The sequence below is a fragment of the Geotrypetes seraphini genome, chromosome 9 (genome assembly GCF_902459505.1).
Source record: "Geotrypetes seraphini chromosome 9, aGeoSer1.1, whole genome shotgun sequence".
In the NCBI taxonomy this organism is placed as follows: Eukaryota; Metazoa; Chordata; class Amphibia; order Gymnophiona; family Dermophiidae; genus Geotrypetes; species Geotrypetes seraphini.
In genome coordinates this window covers 185,377,522-185,390,710 of record NC_047092.1, presented here as the reverse complement: position 1 = coordinate 185,390,710, position 13,189 = coordinate 185,377,522, and the positions used below count along the sequence as shown (strand labels likewise).

The 13,189-nt window shown below is 44.1% G+C and overlaps 1 protein-coding gene across 11 annotated transcripts in view; it reads right to left on the bottom strand.

The window, feature by feature from the left end:
* Positions 1-13,189, bottom strand: part of TNK2 (tyrosine kinase non receptor 2) — a 139,136-nt gene that overhangs the window by 14,214 nt on the left and 111,733 nt on the right. For 9 of the 11 annotated variants that reach the window (XM_033958339.1, XM_033958345.1, XM_033958347.1 and 6 more), the window contains 3 exons: positions 10,367-10,561; positions 6,612-6,703; positions 6,153-6,197 (listed from right to left, as the gene is read on the bottom strand). In XM_033958339.1, the coding sequence (XP_033814230.1) occupies positions 6,153-6,197; positions 6,612-6,703; positions 10,367-10,561 (332 nt within the window). The remainder of the gene's footprint in view (positions 1-6,152; positions 6,198-6,611; positions 6,704-10,366; positions 10,562-13,189) is intronic. The other 2 variants (XM_033958348.1, XM_033958341.1) reach the window with 1 other exon arrangement.

Genomic DNA, 13,189 nt, shown 5'->3' with positions numbered 1-13,189 from the left:
TATACATTTATTTAAAAAAAAAAATAAATAAATTGACGTATTAAATTTGGACTCCTGATGAAGACATATTATTTATGTGTCAAAACCCTGTCCATGTTGAACTTGTCTTATGTGATTCTCCAATAAAGTCTGTATGTTCCTAAGGAAGGACTCTCCTTTCACCCTCGCTTTTTTCCACCTTCCGACGAGGATAAACAAGTCACCGCTCTACCGCTGCTTACTACTACTACTAATATGCTTGTTTTTCATATGATTTGCAATCCTGTATTTTATCTTTGGAAACCACTGTGCTATTTATGATTTGAAAGGCTGAATATGAAATAAATAAGTAATGTAATACGAGAAGACTAAAGACTCGGCAACCTCGAGTCATGGACACAGTGCGGCGGAGTCTACAAATTGCCAACAAACACAACGATGAAGGAAAGGGGAGAAGCCAAGTACAACATGAGGGGCAACCATTAAACTACCCTGCAGGTGTCAGAGAGCTCAGTCAATGGTTTGGAAAATTAGTTTCAGGCAGCGTAACAAATGCAAAAAAGAACGCATGCTCAGAACTATTACAAGATGTACAAGTTCATCTAAATGGTAAAATTCAAAATCTTTTTGTCTGTCTGGAAAATATATTTGGAAAAGCCGACTATAAGAAGTTAACTGAGCTGTTCAAAGTCACAAACTGTGAATTTCTTGTAGCTGGGAAATGGATCGATTGGAACATGTGTGTAAGGTTAAGTCGGTCCAGGACATCTTGGGAAAGGTTTGATTATTACAGCAAGACATCCAAATCTAGGCATGCCCAAAGCCCATCCATGACACACCTCTGACCCCCGACCCCCCCCTTTAGTTTCAAGTTTATTTAAAATCAAGCCTTCTAGGCGGTCTACAAAAACACCAAAACAATGCGCCAATTAACATACAATTTAAACCAAAACAAACCTGGGGAAATGACATTTTTTAAAGACATTGACGAACAGGAAGAAAAGGGAAGGGTTAGAACTACAATCGATAGAGAGGAAGAGAACAAAGACAGCAGTTAGGACACCTTGCAAGGAAAACGGTTTCCAAAATCGGCACTTAGGACACCCTGGAGAAGCTCAGGTATTGTAACACCTTTCCAGAAGCTCATGTAAACCACTCTGAATTGACTCCCCAGTCATTAGTAGCGGTATAGAAGCTCTCAATAAACATTAGGACATTCAAATGCCGATTTATGCCATTTTTTGGACATCTTAGCGTTTTGAAAATGCCCCTATCAGAGCACTGAGCTGGCCCAATTGTACATGTTCTTCTTGGCCTTGTTTATAATTTAAGACGTACTTGTCCTCTTGATTGGAACTATAGCTATATTTATTGAAGGTTTTTTTTTATGATGATGTTGTTATGTGTTCACTTGATTGAAACAAGACTTCTAAATCACACTTTTTAATTTGTAAATTGCCATGATAATAATAGAAATGGTTCCATAATCCAGTCACAGAAAAGAACGTGCGTCTTGCAATGTCACACTGGTGAATTTGTGCAACACTGGACTGGCATAGGCATTGCACTACAACTCACTCAATGGCCTTTGCCAAAAGCTGACACGGTTATCATTTTGGCGTCAGTCCAGTGGAAACATCTCCCCGATGAATGGGGAGCAACCTGCAAAGCACGTCAGTTATAACCCTGACTGGAAGGGTCACCTGAGACTTTCTCTGCCATCATTTACTATGTTGGGGACAGAGGCCAGGCTAAAAGGGTGAAACACGAGATCTGAGAAGGCACAGAGTAGGATCTCATCATATCCATCATGGTTTCAGAGACTCTTTTGCCCAACCTGGAAACATCACTGACTAAACAACTGCCAATATGTTTTAATGATTTGGGGAAAGATTCTCTAATGTTCGTGGTAAAATCCGACGGGTCGTTATCGCGAACGCTATTGTAATGATTTCAAAAAGGCGTGTCATTCTTTAAAAACCGTGCATGCAAATGAGGTTCACGGAGAGTCGTGGAGGGTTACTAAATTTGCATGTGCTGATTGCAGCTGACAGCGATTGGCAAATGCACAGAATACACCCACAAATTGAAAAAAGACCCTAAATTGAAGATCGGCAAGAGGGATGCCCACTCTTTCCCTCTTACGCCAAGCAACCCAACCAACCCCTGGTAGAGGGAGGGATGCCCACTCCCTCCCGCCGTTACAGTTATGCCTCCAACGATCCTCCACCCACCTGGTTCATAAAGGCCAGCCGGAGGGATGCCTACTTCTTCTGGCCAGCAGGGGCTTCCCCTCCCCGGCACATCCTGGGACGCTTAAGGCCCCTCCAATCAGAGCCTCAGGCCCCTACCTGGTACATCCCAGGATGCACCAAGGAGGGGATGGCCCACCATTTTGAAGAGGAAGCCTGCTGGCCAAAGGGAGTAGACATCTCTCCAGCCGGTCCTTGTGAACAAACTGGGTGGGTGGGGGGCAATACAGTGGCAGTGGGAATGGGCTTCTCTCCTCCTGCATGTGGGGGATGTTGGGGGGGGGGGTTGCTTGATGGTGGCGGGAGTGAGCATCCCTCCCGCTGCCTGGGAGGTGTTGGGGGGGTTGCTTGATGGCGGCAGTGGGGAGTGGGCTTCCCTCCAGCTACCAGTGGGAGTGCGCATGTCGGGGGGGCTGCTTGACAGTGGCAGGAGGAGGGAGTGCGCACATAATGCACACCCATAATACAAGTGCTCAAGAAACATGCTTTTGCCCCCCCCAATAAAAAACGAAAACCCCATTAGTATAATTTATGTGAATTTTGTAAAAAAAATAAAATAAAAATTTTTTATCATTAGTCACAGTAAAAACACACACCAGAAATGTGCTTTTCACAATGCTGGCACAGTACTGGCACCCACTCGGCTAGGATGAAGAATTGCCTGGAGTGGCAACATTAAGCTTTGAGAATCTTTCCCTTAATTTGTTAAAAGACTTTTAAACTGTGTTGCCAATGCCTTCACCTAAAGCAATGTAGTCTAACAACAGAAAACAAACATGACACCAGTACAAGCCGTCATAGACTCAGCAGCCAGTGCCCAAATCCTCCCCCAGTCTAGTCCCTTAATGACACAGGAAACATCCAGGTCTTTACTTTATATGGAAATCATATCATTCAAGTCCAGTCTTATTTCTTCAGGCAACCTATCCCCGAATACAGGCCCCTGTCACTTCCTCAGTTTGGTCTTTCTTAAAACCCTGGTGGCCAGAACAGTAAAATCCCTCGACTCAAACAACAAAATAAGCAGCTTAAACTGTACCCATGCCCTCACCGGCAATGAGAAGTGGGGTGGCTGATGACCACCTTGAGAAGCCAAAAATGAAGACTTTGGGGACAGCAAAACACGGCTGGTGTTCCAAATGATGTGTCGGGGTCTGTGATCCTGGCTGGAGAGTCAGTTTCCCCTCCCGTACAAGATGGGTTTTGTTGATCTGGTGCCCCCCACGTCCTATTTCTCTGCCACTTTTCCTGTCTGTCATATTTCCAAGGGATTTAGTCATGTCTGACTGTGGTTTCCCAGCTTCCTGCCTGACCCCTGGAGGGAATTTATCCCACCTACCTGTCAGCCACTAAAGGTCTGTTTGGCCCCAGGCCAGACAGACATGAAGTGAGGGATGACGAGGTTCTTGTAATGGGCAAACTGGATGAACTATTCAGGTCATTTACTATGTTATCAGACATCTATCTATAACAATATTGCAGAGTTTATAATTCTAACTCAATTTAAATAGTATTTTTTTGCAGAAATCAAAACCCTGTTATTCAAAAACTCCTAACCCATCTCCAGGACTATCCCCACTCTTCTAACTTTCCCATCAAAGTCTCAACCTTGTAAACAGCACCTTAATTTGTCATTTTCCTGGAAATGTCCAGTTATCTTCTTTTCTAATCCGCCTAGAACTGCAAGGGATTGGCAGAACAGAAGTCACTAATGGAATTTATCTGACATGCCTCCAACCAGCCAATTATGATTTAAAGCGGCTGCATGACAAACCTCGGGGGGGTCTATATCATCATCTAATCAGCTTTTTTTAAAACTTTTTGGTGTTTTAGTGCTCATAATCTTATTTGATAAAAACCTTCACAAAACGTTCGCATTCAAAAGAACGTCCATAGAAATATGAAATCACTAACCCCCTGTTTTACTAAGGTGCGCTAATCGAATTAGCGTGCGTTCTAACGTGTCCATAGACTAACATGCATGCCTTAGCAGAGAGCGCACCTTAGTGAAAGAGGGACTTCGCTTTGTAGCCACTAGACTGACGGCTTTTTACTTTTGTTTTTTTAATTGCTTGTCTGCGTCAACGTGTTTCGCTATCAAGCTTTGTCAAGAACAGCCCCCTCGTCATTCATATCACGCACCATCCCGACTTATTCTTTGAACAAATTAGATTAGATGATGACTTACATGCCCCAGACATCTTTTAGCCCGTTACATTAACGCATGCTAGAATATGGCTGTCTGTCTTTCTTTCTGTCTGTCTCTCTCCCTTCCACTGTCTGTCTTTCTTTCTGTCTGTCTCTCTCCCTTCCACTGTCTGTCTTTCTTTCTGTCTGTCTCTCTCCCTGGCCCCCTTTGTCTGTCTGTCTTTCTGTCTCTCTCTCTGCCCCTGTGTCCTTCTTCCTTTCTTTCTCCCTCCCGCTGTCTGTCTGTCTTTCTTTGTATCTGTCTCTCTCCCTGCCCCCTATGCATCAGCAGCATATATTCTCCCCCCCTGTGCAGCAGCCAAAGCACGTCCTTTCCCCTACCCCCCTTTCCCGCGTTCTGGCCTGCTATCTAGTCCCTTGGCACCCCCCCTTCCCTTCCCGCGGTCGCACAATTATGAAAAACTCACCTTCCGCTGTTGCTGGAGTGGAGCTAATTTGGCAAACGTTTAACTGGGCTTGCTATGTTTGTTTCTCTGTGGACATCCCAGGTAGATGGCTAATTGCCTTGGAGGAGCTCTTCTGGAGCCTGAACGGCGAAGAGAAGAGTGGGCAAAGCAGGAAAAACGGCACTACCTGTCTAAGTTTATTTTTAAGTTTAAAGGTGCCGCGGCGGCTCCTCTCACGATCGCCGCCTGCGTCGGAAGCCTTCTCTGACGCAGGTACGGCTCGTGAGAGGAGCCGCTGCTGCACCTTTAAACTTAAAAATAAACTTTGGCCGGTAGTGCCGTTTTTCCTGGATATCGTAAACTTCGGGGGTCTGCGACCGAGTGAAGCCGAGTTGCCATGGTGAGGGGCAGAGGCCAGAGAAGGGCAGGAAGGAGGAGACTGACGGTTGAGGCTCGGGAAGGCGACGGCAGGACTCCGCGTTCACTCCCTCCGCCACCTGTGGTGACGTAGTAAGCGTGCATGCGCACTCTTGCCGGCCACAGCCCGACAGATCAGGGATCAGGGAAGCACGCGATAAGAGTGCGCATGCGCACTTAGCGTTTTATTATATAGATTGGCTAGTTGGAGGCAAGTCTGATCAATCTGCAAAAAATACTATTTAAATTGAGTTAGAATTATTAACTCCGCAATATTGTTACAGAAGTGAAATTTCTTTTGGCAGTTTATAAAATTGGTCCCTTTTATCTTCTTTTTGTGATCCTTCTTAGTCTCAGTCCTTTTGGGAAAATGGTATAGCGGTATAATTAGTTTTTCACCCTCCCCTCCCCCCTCTTTTTTATTTTTTTATCACTGTGCTTCCAACTTTTGCATTTTGTAGTATTTAACGTAACAATTTGCTTTCTTATGCTCTTTATATGCTTAGTTCAACTATGTTGTTAAGATTCTGCTGTTTTTCTAATTATATTAATTATATTCTCTAATAAAATATCTTGGATTAAAAAAAAAATTCTTTGAGGCTATAGTGGTTGATACTATCAGCCTCTTTTACAAAGCCGCGTGGCAACAGCCCCGAAGCCCTTTAAGTCTCTATGGGCTTCAGGGCCGCTAACGCGGCTTTGTAAAAGAAACAGTCTACTTGTTCCTTCCCTGGATATCTAGGTCTGGAAGCCACCTTGATGCTGGTTCATAGGCCCCTCCCCATCTCCTTTTCTTATTTTGAGCCTTTTGCGGGTCAGAGGGAACGGAGCGGCACACAGCACAGCCTGTACCTGGAAAGAGAGGCACTGCGAGAGAGCAGGGCCAGAACTGCGGACTGCTGAAACTTACTCTTAACGAGGATGTCAGGCTGCGGCGGACGAGGAGGGGGCTCCCCTGAAAGAAAAAGAGGCCACAAGGCAGAGAGGGGCAGAGCAGGAGGAAAGAAAGGATGGACAGACAAACAGGAGAGAAAGCAAGAGGTGGAGTGTACGCCACGAGAAGGAAGGGGAGAAATGAGGAGAGGGGGAATGAAAGTATTAGTAATGTGGGAACCCAGATGAAAAACTGCCATATAAGCAGTAAGGAGGGTGTTATGTAACTAAGCAATTCCATGAATACATCTGAAGAACTTCTACAGTATCAAATGGGGCAACTGGCAGGCCGGAAAATGGAAAGCTGTCAATCCGAGTGGGTGGCCTGGCTACCGAAGGGATATTACAGCCTCATTACACGAGGCCTGGAAAAGACACATAAAAATAAAGGGGGCAGTCGCTAGCTAAGGAAAGAGCCTGCAAGAGGTGGTCTTACTTTTTGCCCTCCCTGGGAGCTGGGTAGGTTTCGCTGTACTAAGGTCCAATCCTAGTACATCAGGAGGATCCATCGGATTTCCCAGGTACAATCTGCAAAAAAACCAAGACATACAAGATGCAGCATTACATCAGGAAGGCAAAGATTCAACAATGCACAGCTGTGAAACGGCGATCTAAGCCGCTCAAGACGCAAAGAGACCTCTCACTCGCCAGGGACTCATACCCAGCCTCCAGCCTCCGTCACCTTCCACGCTATCTTAGCTAAGATGTTGGCGCTCAGCCATTAGGGAGAAGAGTCACAGATGCAACATTCATTCCTCTAGAAATTGGCACTAGGCAGATTCTGGAGACCTGATGCTGCCTCTTCTGCTTAATTTCGCAAGAAGCCCATAAACTGGCATCAGGCTGCCCAGTGGTATAAATTAATATCTGGGTATATGAACAAGAAACCAAAAACTAGTCTTAGAGACATTTGGAGCATTGAGATAAAGCAGCAGATTTGAACTTGGAGGATGAGATGTACGGCGTCAGCGTCCATGAGACAAACTTGGTGTTTTTGGACCCCTGTTAGATTACAAAAGCTAGATAGTTCAAAATCTAATAGATGCTGGCACTGTCATCTCGATATAGGGACACCGGATCATCTGCTCTTCTACTGTCCTTTGATACTCAACTTTTGGAAGTCAATATGGGGACAGATTAATACCATACTGGAGTCATCGATTCCGTTGACAAATGATGTTGTCATATGTGGGATGATATTGCATCTGAAACCCTCATTGGACAGATCTAAATGTCGGCTTTTCCTTATTAAGACTGGAATAGCCATGCAAATGATTACTCGTAATTGGAAAAATTGGGAACGCCTTAGTTTTACTTTTCGGTGGGCAAATTTATGCTTAAGTTATAAGTATGAGAAAATGAATGCTGGGGCATACTAAGACATTCAAATTAGTTTGGGGTCCATTGACGTCTTTTGTGGATTCGTTATAGTTGTCTTTTATCTTTATTTTCCGTTGTTTTAGCATCCACACATCCAGGGGAGGGGGGAGGGGGCTATATCTTTTGTTTGGTATTATTCCCTGATGGAAAATGAGGGATTTTGGAGGTAAAAGGGAGAGGGCATAAGAGTGTAAGGAGGTCACTTGGCAGCGGGGAGAGTAGGCATCTCTCCTGCTGCGGGGGGGGGGGGTGCGCGGCTGAGTGGTAACAGGCGTTTCTTGGCAACAGGGAGAGTGGGCATTTCTCCCATGGCAGGGGAGGGGTTTGTGATGCAGCGGGAGAGAGAATGGGCATCTCTCCCGCTGCATCACAACACAGGCTTTTCAGCAGTCTCCGACATAGACCGGCACCCCTGGACCAGTCGCTTATTTTGAGAAAATGGCTCGGCATTTATTAAGAATCCACCAGAGGGCTCATTTCAATGCTGAAGAGCCCATTTGCATGTCATTGTCGGAAACTGCTAGAAAGCTAGCTATTGACAGAGATAATCCATTTTGATAATCTGCAGCTAAAATGATTACGGGCTAAACTATCAGTAAACAGTTTAGCGACGGTGTTAGTTTTGAGAATCTGGGCCTGAATGAGGTAGAAAGGGATTTTCCTACCTTGCCTGGCTCTAGGGAGATGAACTTCTGCTTCACCATCACTCCACCACCACGTGATGGTCTGACAAATAAATTTCACTCACTGCAAGTGCTTTAATATGGAATGATGTAATTAGTATGATGTAATTGGTTTTATTATTTGATTTGCAATGTGTTCCATGTGCCTCATTGTCTCCTGGGACTCAGTTGAAAATGGAGATTTTTTTTTTTTAATGCGTCTTTACTGACAATCAAATTTCCATTATGTCCCAGTTCAAACCCCATGTACAGGTCACAATACTGTGATTAAACCACATACTCTATTAGCAAGACTCCCCCCCCCCAGTCTTGCCTGACCTCTATTGGCAACCTAGTGGTACTTCAAAGTACTGTGAGGTTATGCTACAGGTTGCAATGTCATTTTAGGGAGGCAGCCCAATTGGCAGGAGTAAGCGGGCATTACCCCTGCTCATTTCTCCACTGGACCACCACGGAAGGGGGGCAGGTATGCATGCCACCGTGGGGGCAGGGGGATTTGCCATTCCAGGGGTGGGGAGAGGGAGATCCAGCAGGGGTGTGTCTAGCTTTGCTTCTGAAGGGGTAAGAGGAAGGAGTCGACATTGGAAGGAGAGTCTCTCACAGAATGAGGGGGAGGAGGGTGGGGGTCCCTTCTTTGCCTCTGTGTGTGTGGGGGGGGGAGAAGAAGGGGGTTCAGAATGAGGGGTTCCAGGGTGGTTGCCAGGGAGGGAGGGGGATGGCAGCACCACGCTAGGCCTTTTTTCTGTCCTAATGTCATGCGGTTGGTTATCAGACTGAGAATCTCTCCTAACTAGCTGATATTCAGGGGCACCATCCAGTTAACCGTTGAATAGCCCAGCAAGCAATGTATATGGCCAGGAAACCCTCCTGAGCAAAGGCAGAATACAGAACGAGGAAAAGACTGGAAAAACGCCAGGGGCTGAAAGGGTTTTTAAAAACACCTATCAACGGGGCGTTTAATCATTTGGAATATCTGTCCCATGGTGTTCGTCTAGTCTAATTTGTTTAATATTAGCCACAACATTTGCTAAAATTGTTTAATGCTCCATTTAAATTGCATTGTCTTTGGCGCTTTTATTTTTAATTTTGTTTTCCCCATTATATTTTATTTGTATCTCGCTTAGAAGTTGGATAAGCGACAGTATCAAATTTTAATAAAAACTTGAAAATTACAACCCACCAATCGAGAAAACAGGTTTTTTTCTCAACAAATTAAATTACACAATATATATATAATACAAACCTATGAAAACTGGAAACACACAGTCCACAAACAAGACATTATGTTAATAAAAACTGTTTCATAAACAACATCTCTTTCACCTTATGAGGCACTTTGGAATTTAAATTCTAAGGCCCAGAGTCTCCTTGTCATATGCTTGGCCCTCTATACTTTGGGAATATAATCTACATCTTGATATACCTATGTCACAGCAAATTAGGGAACACAGCCAAACAGCTCCACATCATTGGTGACACTGAGCCAGTCCTGGTTTTGGGGTTTTGTTTTGGTTTTTTACTTTTTAGCACTAGGCATGCTGGAGTTTGCATCCTGACTTTCATACTATTGTGAACTTTAGGAAACCTGAAATTATTTACAAACTTTATCTACAAGTCAGTGGCGCAATCGGTTAGCGCGTTTGGCTGTTAACTGAAAGGTTGGTGGTTCAAGCCCACCCAGGGACGGGAGTTTGTTTTTTTAAAGAGAGTCACACAGACAGCGTGCAAAGGAGTAAAGAGAGTCACACCGAGAGCAAGCAAAAAGTAAGGAGAGTTACACGGAGAGCAAGCAAAAAGTAAGGAGAGTCACACAGAGAGTGCGCGAAGGAGGAAAGAGAGTCACACCGAGAGCAAGCAAAAAGTAAGGAGAGTTACACAGAGAGCGCGCGAAGGAGGAAAGAGAGTCACACCGAGAGCAAGCAAAAAGTAAGGAGAGTTACACGGAGAGCAAGCAAAAAGTAAGGAGAGTCACACAGAGAGCTACATGGTTAAGGGATGCACACAGTGATCAAGTGAAGAGTAAGGAGATGCATACAGGGAGTGCGCAAAGGAAGAAGGAGATGCAGACAATGAGTGAGAATGAGCACAGGTAAATATGAAGTCACAACAGAACAGCTCTGGTTCTTACTCGTCAATCCGATCTGGAAAACCCCAGCAGCGCTGGGGATTGGTGTCTCCATGACCGGTGTGAATGAAGCTGTTTTTGAGCGGGCGGCTGATGTCATGGGCTGACAGGCCCGCCACTGATGTCACCGTGTTTCTTGGAAACTGCCCCACTTTTAGGGTCCGCTTGTTCTGACCCCTCCACCAATAATTTTCAGCCCTAAGGAACAAAAAAAACTTATTACTGACAAACATAAAAGAACATTTCATCCAAGACAGGAATGCCCAATAGACACATGCTCTGAATGATTAACAAAGGTCCATCAAGCCCAGTAGCCGATTTCCAACAGTGGCCAACCCAGGTCCTAAGTATCTAGCTAGATCCCAAGTAATAAAACAGACTTTATGATGCTTATCCTAGGAATAAGCAGTGAATTTCCCCAAGCCATTTCAATAACGGCCTATGGATTTCTCTTTCAGGAAATTATCCGAGCCTTTTTTAAACCCTGCTAAGCTAACTGATTTCACCATATTCTCCGGCAACAAATTCCAGAGTTTAATTACATGTTGTGTGAAGAAATATTTGATTTGTTTTAAATCTACTACTTAGTAGCTTCATCGCGTGTCCTCTAGTCCTAGTATTTGCATTCCTCTAATTATTTTATAGACCTCTATCATATCCCCCCTGAGCCATCTCTTCTCCAAGCTGAAGAGCCCTAGCCACTTTTGCCTCTCCTCATAGGGAAGTTGTCCAATTCCTTTTATCATTCACCCTTCTCTGTACCTTTTCTAATTCCACTATATATTTTTTGAGATACTGTGACTAGAACTGCATACAGTATTTGAGGTACAAGGACATTAAAAAATGTTCTTCTTTATTTTCCATTCCTTTCTTGATAATTCCTAACATTCTATTTGCTTTCTCAGATGCTGCACATTGAGCTGAGGGTTTCAACGTATCTTCAATGATGACACCTAGATCCTTTCCCTGGGCACTGACTCCTAACACAGAACCCTGCATCACGTAGCTATAGTTCGGGTTCCTCTTTCCCACGTGCTTCACTTTGCACTTGCTCACATTAAACGTCATCCGCCATCTTGTCTTCCAGTCTCACAAGGTCCTCTTGCAATTTTTCACAGTCCTCTTGTGATTTAATAACTTTACACAACTTTGTGTCATCAGCAAATTTAATTATCTCACTAGTTATTCTCATCTCTATATCATTGATAAATATGTTAGAAAGCGAAGTTCCAGCACAGACCCCTGGGGAACCCCCCTATTTACCCTTTTCCATTGAGAATATTGACCATTTAAAACCACTCACTCTTTTCTGTCTTTCATAAGAACAGAGGTCCATCTCACCCAGCGGTCCGCTCCTGCGGCGGCCCATCAGGCCTATTGCCTGAGCAGTGGTCCCTGACTATTTCTATAACCTACCTCTACTCCTATCTGTACCCCTCAATCCCTTTGTCCTCTAGGAACCTATCCAAACCGTCTTTGAAGCCCTATAACGTGCTTCAGCCAGTTCCCAGTCCAGAAAAGGACATTATTTCCTATACCATGAATTTCTAATTTCCCCAGAAGTCTTTCGTGAGGTACTTTGTCAAATGCCCTTTGAAAATCAAAATACACAATATCAACCAGTTCACCTTTTTCTGGTTGTTCATTCGCCCCTTCAAAGAAACGCAGTCGATTGGTGAGGCCAGATTTCCCTGGACTAAAACCACGTTGGCTTTCTCTCATTAATCCATGCTTACACATATGTTCTGTCATTTTGTTCTTTATAATAGTCTCTACCATTTTGCCGGCACCGACGTCAGACTCACCGGGCTATAATTTCTCAGATCGCCTCTGGATATTTCTCTTGGTTCATCGATATTTTTCCGGATATCTGAGGCAATTATTCAGACTTCCTTACTCCTAGTGTTCTGAATATTACTTTTGTCTTCTGTCATCGGTAATGTAAGGAATATTTCCTTATTGTGTATAAGACTTCTACTTATATGTATTACATAATTACTTTTTGTGCAAAATACTCCTCTCCATTGCAACTGCCTTATACATGTACATTCACATATGTTTCATTGTGATTGTTTTTTGAAGTAACAGACACCTTTTTCTAAATATTATTGAGCGCATGTTGCCATTATTATAACAATTTTTCAATCTCACTAATGCTCAGAGAAATGTAATCCTCCCAGAGATAAACCCTATAGAAGAACCCACCACCTAATCACTGCCTAAGTGTTACTGATTGAAAGTGGATATAGTTTCAATATTTATTCTCTAACTTATACTGAATGGGAACTTATCTCAAAATGTCTTCAGGGTGTGCTGGGTCTCGCGGACCCCGTTTCGTTGTCTTCGTCAGGAGACCTATGAAAAAGAGTTCCCAAACTTGAAACAGTCAGGAGTTGGATTCAAAAATGGTCACATTTGTGCCGTGCCATCCAAACTTTCTTAGTGGGCTTGCCATAAACGTCTTTACAGACTAGGTCTGTCATTGTGATGGTTGACATTTTGCTTGTACTTGAGTTCGTACATGTGTTGCAGAATGTAGAACTATAGACTAAGGTCTTTAGCGATGGTGAGGTACCTAAGTCGGGTCCCTGGTTGTCAAGTGTTTTCCACTGTGTATGTGGTCTACTTTCACCGTACTCTTCCTCATTGATGGTGTTATTTTGGATACCAAAAACAAAGGGGCAGAAAGTATGGACTACAATGCTCTTGAAATGTTGTTTGTGGGGGTCGTGGCTGCTTCCATTTGAGATGCAAATTAAGATAGGTTCTGGAACAGGGTGAAAAGCGGTTCTTGGCTGTTAACCAGACCGAAAATCACCCTGAAGA